This window comes from Zeus faber, assembly GCF_960531495.2.
Source record: "Zeus faber genome assembly, chromosome: 1".
Classification (NCBI taxonomy): domain Eukaryota; kingdom Metazoa; phylum Chordata; class Actinopteri; order Zeiformes; family Zeidae; genus Zeus; species Zeus faber.
Window position 1 is genome coordinate 50,260,509 of NC_137193.1, and position 13,926 is coordinate 50,274,434.

At 39.4% G+C, this 13,926-nt stretch overlaps 1 protein-coding gene across 1 annotated transcript; it reads right to left on the reverse strand.

Moving 5' to 3' along the window:
• Window positions 1-715: 715 nt before the first annotated feature.
• On the reverse strand, window positions 716-12,555 carry LOC307227758 (5-hydroxytryptamine receptor 3A-like; the record flags this gene model as incomplete). The annotated part of the gene is made up of 8 exons (XM_079997182.1): window positions 716-1,014; window positions 1,260-1,445; window positions 2,007-2,217; window positions 2,578-2,747; window positions 2,966-3,135; window positions 3,589-3,695; window positions 4,471-4,634; window positions 12,552-12,555. 8 exons carry the CDS (start codon window positions 12,553-12,555, stop codon window positions 716-718), a joined length of 1,311 nt encoding a protein of 436 aa, XP_079853308.1.
• Between the last annotated feature and the right edge of the window lie 1,371 nt (window positions 12,556-13,926).

Genomic DNA, 13,926 nt, shown 5'->3' on the forward strand with positions numbered 1-13,926 from the left:
ATTTTCTGTGCATAATGCATGGAGAGGGGGTGTTCAGGGAGAGAGTAGCTCGCACATCGTCTGTACAGTCAGAGAGGGAGATAGGTGCACATCCGATTCAACTGACAAAATTCTGAGTTGAGTACAGCCTTAAAAAATAATGGGAGAAGAGAAAAGAAAAGGAAAAGAAAAAGAGGAAAAAAAGAAGAAAAAGGAAAAAAAAAAAAAAAATCTAAAAACACTATTTCTATTTGTTTCGTTTGGAGAAATGGGGAATGCGGAGCTTGCAGCTCCAGCCACAATCCACGATCCAGATCCCAATCTGGGAGGCCCCAGAATATGTTCCGGTAGGAAACATATTCGGCACAAATTAAGCCGTGGTCTTGGGCACAATAAAGTTTTGACGGATTCATTCATTGATTGTTTGAAATATTTTGAAAAATAATAATATCAACCAAAATGATTTTGCAAACAGCCAAAAAAAGCCAAACTCAACTAAACCACTATTTGTGCACCACCTGTCTCCAAGCCTTTTATATAAAAACAGTTTCATATGACATATCCTCTATTTGGCTTTGTAAATCTAGTACTGTCTTCTCGTGCATATGCTAATGCTACTTACAAAATATTTTGGAAGTTGGAAGGCACCCATGCAAACATTTAAAAACAACACCCACTAAGGTCATGCTCAGATGCAGGTTTCAGGCCTTAACCCCTTTAAAATGAGATAAGTTGTCTACTGCTGGTATGAATTCACCCAGAGGCAGATGATGGTGATGAAGGTGACAGAGATGAAGAGGATGTAGAGGCAAAACAGCAGACGGTCAATGATGAACCCGACTTCGACCCACTCCTCAGTGCTAGTGTTCTCTGTTACATGCTGGTCCATCTGCTGACGGATGGCCTGGAGGTCCTTACCCAGCTTTTGCAGCTCCTCCAGGGCCTTGTCCTTGAGCTCCAGCACCATCTCCATCCCTTCTGGAGGTTTTTCGCCAGCCCTGTCCTCCTCTGTTACTAGGTCGCTGGCTTTCATGTCTGATTTGGGAGGAAAGTCAGGAAAGCACATAGAAACATTGCTGCTCAAATCTGGAGTTGGTAGTTGAGCTTTTGTATTTGAAGTAGATGAGAAATCCTCCCTAAAGCTGAAGTACCCTTGGTGAAGACATATCATCCATCCATGTCTTGTTGAAGATATCTGAACTACAATTCTGTTGTAAATGTCTATGTTAAATGTCTTTGTGGATTGCAGTATATAACTGTTGTCCTTGCAGATCCTGTACCTGAATCTCGCTGCTTTTTGGGCTTCGAGGACAGACCGACAAGGCGACCCAATGAGCCAGGTAGGACGACTTGGATCCAATGAGGGACCGGACTGAAGTTACTGGAGCCACAGAGAAGGTTGCTGATGAGAATGGTCTCTAGCAGGCTCGCCACCATCAGCCCCAGGCAGATGGAGAAGAACACATCTTGGGATGCAGAGATAAGATTTCACAGTACACACATAGCACACATTACACGCAGAGTACATGCAATCTGAGAGCTCTCAAGTAACCCTTCATATCTGTGATTTATTTTACATATGGTTAAATTCTTTAAAAAATATCTGTCCGTCAGTACAAATATATGAGCGACAATGTCAGTAAAAGTCCTTAAAATCCTAGAATTCTGTACATCATTCTAGGCTATATTTTCATTGTGGCCGTACTTATAGGAGTGTAGATTCCCCATATATCTGTAGCTCATGGACATCCTGTATCAACTAAAAAGCCGAACGGTGTAGTGATTGTGTTCAGGATTGAAGCTTTGAGTATTCAGGACAGGTCTCGACAATAACAGTTGCCCAGTTTGCCTGGGAAACCAGGTTTGGGTAACCATCGAGGCCATCTTAGTTGCCTCATAGTCAACCTGTGCGATATACCTCGCAGTCTGTTTGGAATTCTATTTATTGATCTCACTCTATTATAAAATCAAATTATAATAACACTTTTTTTGCCAAGCTGTGTTTCAAGATTGAACATGACACTGACTTATGAGGGGTACGGTGTTGCCAGTAATTGGCAGCAGATCGTTCATAAGCAGCAGGAAGACGGTGTAGCCCAGGATGAGGGTCATCTTGAAGGAGGAGCGGTCCACACTCTGCGGGGGCAATAAGAAGCTAAAGAGGTCCACGGTGATCAAGAAGCAGCTGGGGATCAGGAGGTTCACCACATAGATCATAGCCCGGCGCTTCACACGGATCTACATGGAGGGAAATTATTTTTGATGTTGTATTTGTTGATGTTGTCGTATCATGCATGTTGTTGTCCTATTGACTGACAAAAGAATTTCCCCCACGGGGACAAAAAACAAATTAATTTCTCATGGAAACTACAAGTGGGGCTCTCTGGGAATACCACAAAGTCCTTTTAAAATCATCCAACAATATATTTATATATCATTGTTTTCTTTGAGTAGCATTCTTCTCTCTTCTATATTTTACTTTACACTGAGTCTCCCATTAGAAAACAATCTCTAGATGTTTATTATCAATGTTCTTCTCCAAATCAACTACAATTGTGATCATACAAACATTTCACAACTGCCCATTAACACACGTACATGAAACATAAGCTCATCTACGCGGTTTGCCTTAATTCCATCAACATCCAAGGTGTGTTTATTGACACTGATATCCAGAAGCTCCCATTCTCCCACGGTGGTCATCACGTCCCGTGAACGCTTAAGAATATCCTCCACCGGTTCATCAAGGTTAATCCTTATGTCCTTCACTGAGAGCAAAATGGGTAGAGCAAAGAAGAGCACAGAAGAGGACGGATAGAGTACATTAGGTTAGGAATGCAACTCCATCCCAAAAAGGAAAATGAGCTTTAAAGTAAAACCTCAAAGAAGAACAGTTTTTTTTCATTCTCTTGGTAGCCCAATGCCACCGCTGCTTCATCATCTGAACACCAATTGAAGACTAAAGTTGGAGAGGAGATCTTCTTACCAACATGGATGTACGAGTTGAAGGTGAGTGTGCAGTTCTGGACATCGAAGGGGAAGGTGTAGATGTTGAGGTTGCAGGAGCTGACCACTCTGACGGGCAGAGAGTCGTGCACCATGCCGTTGTAGGAGAGATGGACATATGGGACGTGTGGTGCTGTATTGTGATCCATACTGCAAGACAGCAACGCAAACACATCTCCATGATGCCAGAGGGATTCAATGTCTAAGTGTCCTTAGTTTGTCAACATTGACATAGTTGTGTTTTGGTTTTTGCTTTTATACTCTTGGTTATGATTAGACATGGATGAGGTATGTCATAACAGGATGTCAGGACAGTTAGCTTTTAATGACATTTAAAGTATCTTAAGGATAAAATACTCCACAAGTCTTGGCTAGGTGACAAATGGTGTAATTTGGTAAATAACAGCCTCTTGACTATAGGGATGTCAGAAATTGAATTGTAATCCTGCATTATATACTGTACATATCTTATATATGTATCTTCATACTTTGTGTCTTTATACTGCAATATTGCACATTTTCTTTGCCCACTTTCTACTGTCAAACTACATCTTCCTGTGTTTTCCTGCACATTTAAAAGTTGCGGTTGCACAAGGAACTCACAACTCGTTGATGACGATATCTGGCACCCAAAACTTTGTTCTGGGCAGAGAAATCTTGTCCGTTCCGCACTGCTCCGGGTCCCAGCGGATGAACTCGTTCTGCCATTTCTCGAACAACAAAGACGTTTTATTGCATGGATTAGGGTTATAGGTTCATCATATGTGGAGACGTTTCTTCAAATCAGATTTAATGTGAGTTAATCTGGACCATTTATACAGCCACAGGCAATTTCTCCACTCTCGACATATATTTCTACCTTGACTTTTCATCACAGCTGGAGATATACAGTAAGATCAATAAGTGCAATACTTACAAAGTTAAGCCAGATATAAGTCTTAAGGAGTTGAGCTTTTTCATCCTGGAAAATCAAAATACAACAGGGGTTTGTAGGAGACCGAGGAGTGTTTTAGAAATCTTTCCAAATATTTCAATCCCAAATATTTTTTTCCCATATGAATTAAGTGATAACATTCATATTATATATATATATATATATATATATATATATATATATATATATATATATATATATATACACACACACACACACACACACACACACACACACACACACACACACACACACACACACACACACACACACACCTGTATATATACAGGTGTATAGTATATGTGATCTTATTCCACTGTTATTTTTTTTGCAGAATTTCCCTACTGGAATTATAATTATTATTATTCCCTACAGTGTTATATTTTTTATTTTATCTGTTCTTACTGACACCTTTAAAAGACGAAAAGCTATTAAGTATGTAGAGAAAATACATGATTCAAATCATGGTGAATATTACTGGAAAACAAGCTTTTCACTTTTTTTAGTTGGCAGAATGTAATCTGTGCACATTTTGGAATTTTTGGACCTACCACTCCGAGAATCCCGTACATGATGAAAGACGTGTGAACATCGGTGTAGGTGGACATGTTCCTTACGGGTCTGATGGCGCTCAGGTTCAGGATGGGAGCCAGCGCCTCCAGAAGAGCCAGAGGGTCGGGCTGAGAACAGTTCAGCATCAGGGCTGAGCATGGATCTGGGGTTGGAGAAAGGAAAACAAAAAATATATTACAGAAATTTGATAAAAATTGGCGAAACAGGTAATTCACAGCAGTTGTAAAAACACCTATTGATATTTTGTCATCAAGGACATGAATTATTGATTACGTTGTAAGAATATTTGGCGAGTCTCATGAATTACACAAGGCATGGCTTTTAGTTTCGCTAACAACAATTTACATATTACACAAACACTTTGTGTAGTATGTACAATACACAAATTCAAAAAGTAATTAGGGATAAATTACTGATAACAGGTTGTTAAGAACTTCTAGTGCTTTGGGTTTCAACATTTTATTTTGCTCAAATAAATAGATTTTAAATTGTGGTTTGTCAATAACTTGTGTGTAAATGCTGGAGTCTCTGCCCACAGGTGGAGGTTTAGGGAGGGAAATGGAGTCGTTCTGGCCGTGGTTTGCCAACATGGCGAGAGTTTTTTTTATTATAAAGCTGAACAAAAAGGCTCACTGGCCACAAGTATAAATAATAATGAATAATGCTTTCGGGTGCAGGAGGAATGACACTCTAGTCTGTCTTCTGGTTGGCTGACGAGCCCGTGCGCCGATCCTTCAATGCAAGACAGACAAAGATTAAGAAAGCTCCCTGCCTCGAGTCAGACCAATCAGCGCTGATTGGTCTGACTTGGGGCAACTTAGCAGCCGCGGGAACGGGAGCCATGCTGCTGTTTACAGCCCCTTGGTCCGCCCCACAATCCAAAATAAGATTTTCTCAGAGTTAAAAGTGAAATACAATGACCCCAGATGACAGATCGATAGATAGGCAGACAGATGGATGGAAGGACGGACGGACAGACAGAAAGATAGATTGATAGATAGACAGGCAGACAGACAGACAGACAGTTAGGCAGACAGATATAGATAGATAGATGGATAGACAGATAGATAGATAGATAGATAGATAGATAATACAATTAGACTATGACTATAGTTTTTGTCTGTACTCACCTTGTGATTGAACGAAGGAAACAACAGCCAAGGTCAGAAAAGTCCTGACTGATGGATGGAGCTGCAGGAGTATCATTTTTTATTATTTTGCATGGAACAAAGTCAATCAAACATTTCAGAAACACACTTATTCACAAATTAAAAAATATATTGATATTCTACTTAAATATCAACCACACATGACTTATACAATGTCACCTCTTCTCTAAATTCCCTCGCAGCCATGGTCCTGCAGGTATCAGCTTTAGGTCAGCGGCGTCAGAGTGAAGCATCCCCCCCATCTCTCATTCCTTCATTAAAAAAAAGAATAACATTTGCATGAATGCAAATTTATTTGCATAAATTTGAAGGAATAGTATTGATCGACTGTTGCATCTTTGCTTGTACACAATATTCAGAATATAACAGAAACTGAACTTAACTTGAATAATGAAATGTTGATTCAGAGGTGTATATTTTATTTCATGATAACTTTTAGGTGTATATACTGAAATAATTATCTTTTTAGATATATTATTATTTATTAAATAAAAATATTAAACAATCTTTTTTTATATTGTTTATTTTTTAGATATTATTTAGGTATTATTGCTTATTATTTATTATTTAGCATTCATATTTTCGTTTTATTTTATATAGAAATGTTTGCAAATTTTTGCAAATTGTTTTGTTTACACAATGAAAACTTATGCCACGAGACTACAGACTACAAGACTAAAGATTACAACAATACACGGACACAGTTGTTGGCCAGATTCTAAAGTTACCAATCGGTTGACTGAAGCTTTGCTGCTAATGCTACTTTAGTATGAAAAATGCTGCTGCGGAAGACTCACTGATCGGACGTTACAACACACACACACACACACACACACACACACACACACACACACACTGACTCTTACTCACTAACATACACACAACTTGTGCAATAATATATGTGCAATAACACTGGTGTTACACTGTACATACTGTACATAAGATAGTTAGCACATAATCATAATTAATACTATCATTTATATTTTTTACCTACCATAACAGTATTTTATCCTGTGCATAGTATTGTATTTGTATATTTGAACATGTTAAGTATCTTACTATTTCTGTTTTATATTTTTGGCTATTTGTATATATATGACATTTTAATTGAATTTCTTACTTTTTTATTTTAATCCTATTTCATTTCATTTTATTGTCCTTCATCGGACTGTTAAGCTTTTATTTTATAATGCTTATGATCTGTACTGAAGTGCACAAAACCTCACCAGATGAAATTCCTTCTATATGTAAATTTACCTGGCGAAATAAAAAACATTCTGATTCTGATTCTTATTGTACCTCAGATAGACTATGATAAACATATACAGTACATTAGGGACACGCCTGAGCCAAAGCGTGACTGGAATAACACCTTGAGGCAAATGAGCTGGTTTTTGGGATGCTACTGTACGTATGGGACTTTCCCTAGAGGTGGATTTATGGAAAAAAAAAAAGGCAGGCAGGCTTGCAGCTCTAGTAAACGAGCGTGAGCCTCACAGGTTGTGAGCAACAACCATGGTGGTGTGCATGCAAAACAGCAAACTCCCTTTAATGTAACATGTTGCACCTGCTCTACCACCCTCACATTCTATTTACATTTCATTTTACGCATTGTATTGTTTGACTCATTGTATTGTTAAGCTTTAATATTGTACCCTCTGTCCAAATGTGTTTTTCTTCTGAATACCAATATGCATTTGGATATTGTTATCACAATGCCACTTTACCACATTGACCAAAACACAAGTAATGTATTGGATTTAATTAAATAACAACAGGAGAAAACATTCAATTATATTCAGTAATGAACATTAATTTCTGCTGTTAATTAATGTCATTTGTGTGTGTTTTTTTGTTGTTGTTTGTTTGTGGTTTGTCCTGGAAGAACTCACCACTACTGATATATTTTTGTATTCAATACTTAATCGACTGTCAACGTCAATGTTATGAATGTAAAAAAGACAAAGAGACAAACGAGAATATGAAACAAGACTTATAGTGAATGACGACAAGATTTATTTAAGGCATTAGATGCATTAAGTTAAGTTAAAAATGGTGATGTTGAATTATCAGTAGTCAAAGAACAATACAATCATGTAAATACACAGGAGAGCAGTTCTTGTTGGGTTCCCAGGGATCCATGATATGACAAAAGGTGGTGGCAGCACCGCCTCAGTGGGAAACTCAGACCCTCAGTGGATCGTCCAAATCAAGGTCAAGACATCATTGCATCCTTGGAGAGAAAAGTAAATAAATTGGCATATAAATATTTCATCTCCTTGGACTTTACATTAACACAAGATAAGCTAAGAAAAGATAACACTCTTAAGATGTATGCACTTCTTCTATTTACATGCACCTTTTAAAGATGTAAGACTCCATTTAAGGCAGCGCTTGTATTGAATAATAACATTGATGATTAAATGACGAAGATGACGAAGCAATCAAGAAAACTCCTGATGCTGATAATGTGGCCTTGACCTTACAACAAATAACTTGATGTCGCAAGAGCAAATGATGCTGTAACAGAATAGGGGGGACACCGGGATTTTTTGTCCCCCCACTTTCAGGTATTACAGTAATAGAACATTACCAACAGTGGCGTAATAGGGGTGGGCTTTGAATGTTTTAAGAATAGCCCCCAATCAAAAATATCCCCGCAAGGCCGGCTCTGCGCCCTGATCGCTCCCTCTTTGACAGTACAGACTGTGCTTACGATGGCGCGCCAGTGATCTGCGTGCCAAAACAGTGTTTTTATTTAAGAGGTACTGTAGGTTATTTTATTTTACTCCATTTCCTTATGGAACGAACCATGCGGCGTGCGTAATGGGGAAACGTTCTCTGTCACTCCACCCCCCCAACCCCGTCCCCCCCCACTACATGGTATAATCTGCCGTCCATGGTGACAAGATTGTCACTTCTTTTTGGAGATCAGCGACCTTGTTAGACAGAGAGTAGTGCAGTCCTTGATCTCTGTAATGCGTAATTCTGCTTTAGTGAATATGTGAATAAGTGAATATATATTTAGTGAAAAGAATATAACGGAAGCATGAGACTACGGTGATGAGAAAGTTTAACTTTGACGTAGCTTAATCCCAACTCCATTAATTGGTTATATTAGGTTGATTGCCAATTTGCAGCGTGTGTCACCTATTAGACAAATTCTGAAAATTAGCACTTTAATATGCAAGTTTTCAAAGCAATATGAGCCACCTAAAAATTGTCCCAAAGAGGCCAAACAATCGAGTTGGCTGAGTGCAACAAGTGCAACAGCTGCAGAACTATTCAATGTGGGAGAAAAGTCTTAAAAATGAGAGCCCTGACATGGCCACCTCTGTGCTTCGTATTAGTTAAGGATTAAAAGTTGCTCTCAGCAGCTTTGTGAATAGCTATTAATAAGAAATACTTATTGAGTAAGTTTTACTCAAACTGGTCCCTGCCTCAAAAACCATGGTCACTAGGTTAGAAGGCCAGGTCCTGTGACACCGAGAACAGCCTTACTTATATGAGAAACCATGAAAAAAATTATTACAATGACTTAATATTGCAAGGCTGCCTCAGCAAAATAAGCTGTAGCTGAAGAGCACTACCATGCACACCCATCTACTTCACCCAAAAAAGGACACACACTCTTTATGGGTTTATCATAAACTGCTGTGTGGTGGAACATTTATCTTTAACATTGCTGATAATAAAAACAAAGAAACTCAAAAGGACAAAGAAACACAATTGTGGCATAACCTCAGTTCATGATCGATGTAATGCCTGCACACACACACACACAACACACACACACACACACACACACACACACACACACACACACACACACACACACACACACACACATACCCACAAACAGACACCATGCAGTGGTTGTCCATTTTAACTGTTTCCAGCCACGGTGACCATCAGTTGAAATATTTAGATCCATCTCCAACCACCAGAAGCTAGCCCCGGATTTATTCATCTGTCATTACTTGCATTACATGCTCAAAAACATTGTTTTTATGTGAGATTTATTTGATTTCCTTATTAAACGAAGCAAAACAAAAAACAATGTATCGGGGGCACTCTTAGTATCACTCTCTAAATCAGCTCTGAAATGATGCACGGATACTGAACAGAGCCGTTGAACAACTCCCGAGATAGATAGAGCGGGTGGATGGGTGCGTCCCTGTCCTTCGTGGGAACGCGTCCTGGAGCAGATGACCATATAAAGAAATCTGTCACGAGTTGCTTGTGTGAAAGTAGAAAAAAAACATTGGAAAGCTTGTTCAGTTCTTGTCCACGCACAAATCTGGCTTTTTCTTTTGGCAAATATACATGAAATGATTTTAATACTGCAGAATGCATGTTAAGCTTGTCTCAGTGAGTCTTTTAAAGGGGACCTATTATGCCTTTCCTTATCTTCTGTCGTATATATAATGTTAGAATGTACATTGTACAATAAACTCATGGTAGAGCCCTGTCAGAGAAAGAAAGCTCAGGCTTCAATTACGCAGGAGGAGGCAGATGCCTGCAGTATAGTCATAGTGTAATTTCTAGATGCTTCTTCATTTTGAGCCTGCCTAGCTGTGTAAGGTTTTGTCAGCTCACTTAAATAAGACACTGGACTTGTGTCGCAATGATGATCCTGGTTTCGAGTACAGAAATCTTCACTAACAGTCGAGAGCAGTCTGTGCATCTTGAAGACTCTGAACTGAGGGGAGCCGTACTTCGTCCACACATCACACTGCACTGTAGCTCGTTCTGGTTTAAAAATAATTGTCAATCCTTCATAAGCAGTCGTAAAATAATTGTCCTGATGTTAGATGGAACCACTGCCTGATTCTTTATGTGGGGCAGCAGGAAGAAAAGTTCTGAAATAGGAAGGCGGAAATCGATGCAAAGCTGAGAGCAAGGCAAAACACGTCTGCTCTGCCTGAAAAACATACAGTATTAGTTGGTTCAAATATTTTAAATAAATATCAATATTGTTCATTTTTTTAGTTCAGAAATGTTTCGAAATGATTTTAAAATTGGATTTGGGATGAGCAACTGCACTGTATAATCGGTCTTTGTTGAGGGAACCTGGCTTGGTCAAATGTATCGAGCAAGATAGGCCTATTTGATTCACCAAATCAAATGAAATCGGTATCTTACCGCACCAACAAAGTTTTTATGGAGATTCGTCGCCAGCAAATCGAAGCGACTTCAATGGTATTTTCCCTCTTCTTAAAATGGAGGGAGGAGTGGCTGAATGGGAAGTTCACCCGCTACACATTCAACTTGTTATCACACTATTTTTCCCCCACTGAAATGCCGCTGCTCTCACTACCAAACGCACTGCACAGCCTCCAGAAGTTTCAGGATGTTACTAAGACGCACTTTCTCTTTTGGTTTTGGATTTGCACTTGGCAGCTGTGAACCACCAAGCTCATTTTTTTACTATTTTATTGTCTAGAAAGAGAAAGTGCGAGGCTACTGTACGTTTTCAGCCCACTTTCAACATAATAAATAAAAAATAAAAAAATAAAAAGAGTTTTAAGTAGTCGTGGAATGTCTGATTTTATATTTTAATTTGCCATTTTGTGTATTGACCAAAAAAAAAAATCACGGCAGAATGGTGAATATCTCGGTGTTGTTTCACATGGAGAGGAGTTGAATCAGGGCCAGACCATGCAAATCATGGGTGGGAAAAAATGATTAGCCTCAGTCTATAAATCTATCTCTCTGTCTATCTGTCTGTCTGTCTGTCTGTCTGTCTGTTTATCTATCTATCTATCTATCTATCTATCTATCTCGGCTTCGGCGGTAGCATGTTTTGAGAATAAATCTGTTATTTATTTCTGTTATCATTTTTTACCCTCAGCCAACAGAGCTTTCTTTGTCCCCCACACCACCCGTGGTCATTTGGTGCCCTCATTCATTTTCTTTTTGCCTGGCGAATGGTGACGCTGATACAACTATACATTTCATACCCACTCAATTTCCTGTGTCCGCCCTCACTTGACCTTTCCACTCGCTACGTTGAGTGATCATGGAGAATGTGTTTATTAATAGCATGTGCCTGGCAACGTATTTTCTTTGAGGGGTGCTGCCGAAAATACATGCAAGTGTCGGGTAGCGTAAATGCACACGCTTACACATTAGTCCCTAAAGCCGAAAAAGTGTCTTTGCGAGACTCAGGGAGGGAGAAACAGATCCTCTGGGCAGTGAGGTGCCGACACTACTAAATGTTGTCTAATAAACATCACGTCTACCCCCTGTCTACCTCCTGTCTCTCTATGTCGTGCGTTTGGGTCCCTCCTGGCTCCTGTTGTAACAGAATCACTGAGACATCTTTCTGCACTCCTTGGTGTGTACTGACTCCTCTGGCTGCAACCATCTAAAATAAACTACGAACCCCGCCTTCTTCCATTGCTCCATGGTCCAGTTTCAATGTTCACGTGCCAATTGTAGGCACCTTCGGCGGTGGACAGGGGTACACATCAATGAACCTATCACCCGTTCACTGGTTGTCATTCCTTAGACAACTTTTGGTAGGTACTAACCACTGCATGCCAGTAATACACTCAAGACCTGACGTTTTGGAGATCCACAATTTTGCCCTTGTCAAAGTCCCTCAGATCCTTACGCTTGCCTTTTTCCTGCTTCCAAAACAAATCAAGAACTAACTGTTCACTTGCTACATTATATATCCAACCCCTTGACAGGTGCCATTGGAAAGAACACATTCACCCAAAACTACAATTTATCCTCAATGCTTTCCAACCCAGCCCTACTATAAAATCCCTTTCCATGTCAGTCACCCTAACACCCTATCCCTGCTTATCCATCATATTCTTTAAAAAAAACACCTGTTTCCCTTAAGATAGCTACCAGTACCCTGACCTGTGCTCTCTCACCCATGCTCAGTAATCCTTTTAATGTGAATTCCTGCACCCCAATTCCCAAGGTTTATTCCTCAACATCTCTCTCTGTGTCCCATACTTTCTAAAATGTATAAAGACATGCTCCACTGACCCTTCTTCCTGACATCCCTCACACATGCCTGTTTAATGTTTCCCTACCATTTCCAGTGATTTGTTTCCTGCACAGTGCCCTAACTTTAATCTTATCTACCTACCTATCCTAGTAACTTTGACACTCTTTTGAACTTGATATAGATGCCTCCCCTTTTTCCTCTTTCCCCCTTTTTCCGCCCAAGATTACACATTTAATCTCTGCTTTACCGATACTTATTTGCAATTCTAAAATTTCCTTTTTTTAAAGCCCTCTTTGCCAACTCATCCACCCTCTCATTACCCCTCATCCCTACATGCGCTGGAACCTACAGAAATGTTACCTGACCTCCTGATTTGCTATTATTATGACTGACTGAAGGACTTCGTATCATACATCTTGTTGTCTGTTTGAGTGAAAATACCTTAAACTTACTACAGCTGAGGATGAATCTGAACATATCAAGACTTTATCTTGTCTAGTTTTTTCCACCCATCGTAATGCAACCAACAATTCCAACAACTCCACTGTGTTAACCCCTAAATTACTGGATGTTCTTCAGGTGATTCCAATTCATTTTGCAGGTATTGCCAACCCAAACCCTGCCACTCCTGTCTCAGGTTTCTTAGTACCATCTGTATACATCTGCAGAAAACCTGCATTATGTACATAACATGTCTAAACGGGACCCCATGAATTGCTGCCTGCAGCTGTATCTTATTATTATTTTATCAATGCAATGACCCATTCTGAGTGGTCATACATCCCAAGGATACTTTTAATAACATATGCCAGTGCATGTAAAACTAAATTAAAATATAATTACACATATAGTGTACATACCTGTGTACATAGTCAACAAGGAGGAGCCCTTGTACAGCTGACAATGTGTATTTGTGGTGGTGGGTGGGTACGCTAAAGTACAAGTTTGCATCACTTCTCATACCATAGTTTTCAAGCCGCATTGGGAATCATATGGAGGTACAGTACTATATAGAAGTAATTGACTCAAAAAAAGTTTTTCACAATATTACACTTTTTTTGAACAAATTAAGGAAGATAAACAAAAATAAATTTAACAAACTATGGGAAAACAAACAAAGTCGTCATGGAAACATTGTCTCTGTGATGTCACAACTCGCCCCCTATAAAGATGTGAGCCTACGCCAAAGAAGGTTCATAGACACAAGAGCCTGCACACTCTTATTTTGATATCCCTTCAAACGCTCTTACTTCGGAAGCGGGAACACCTTACTTCGCCGTCCCTGTTTCGTCAGC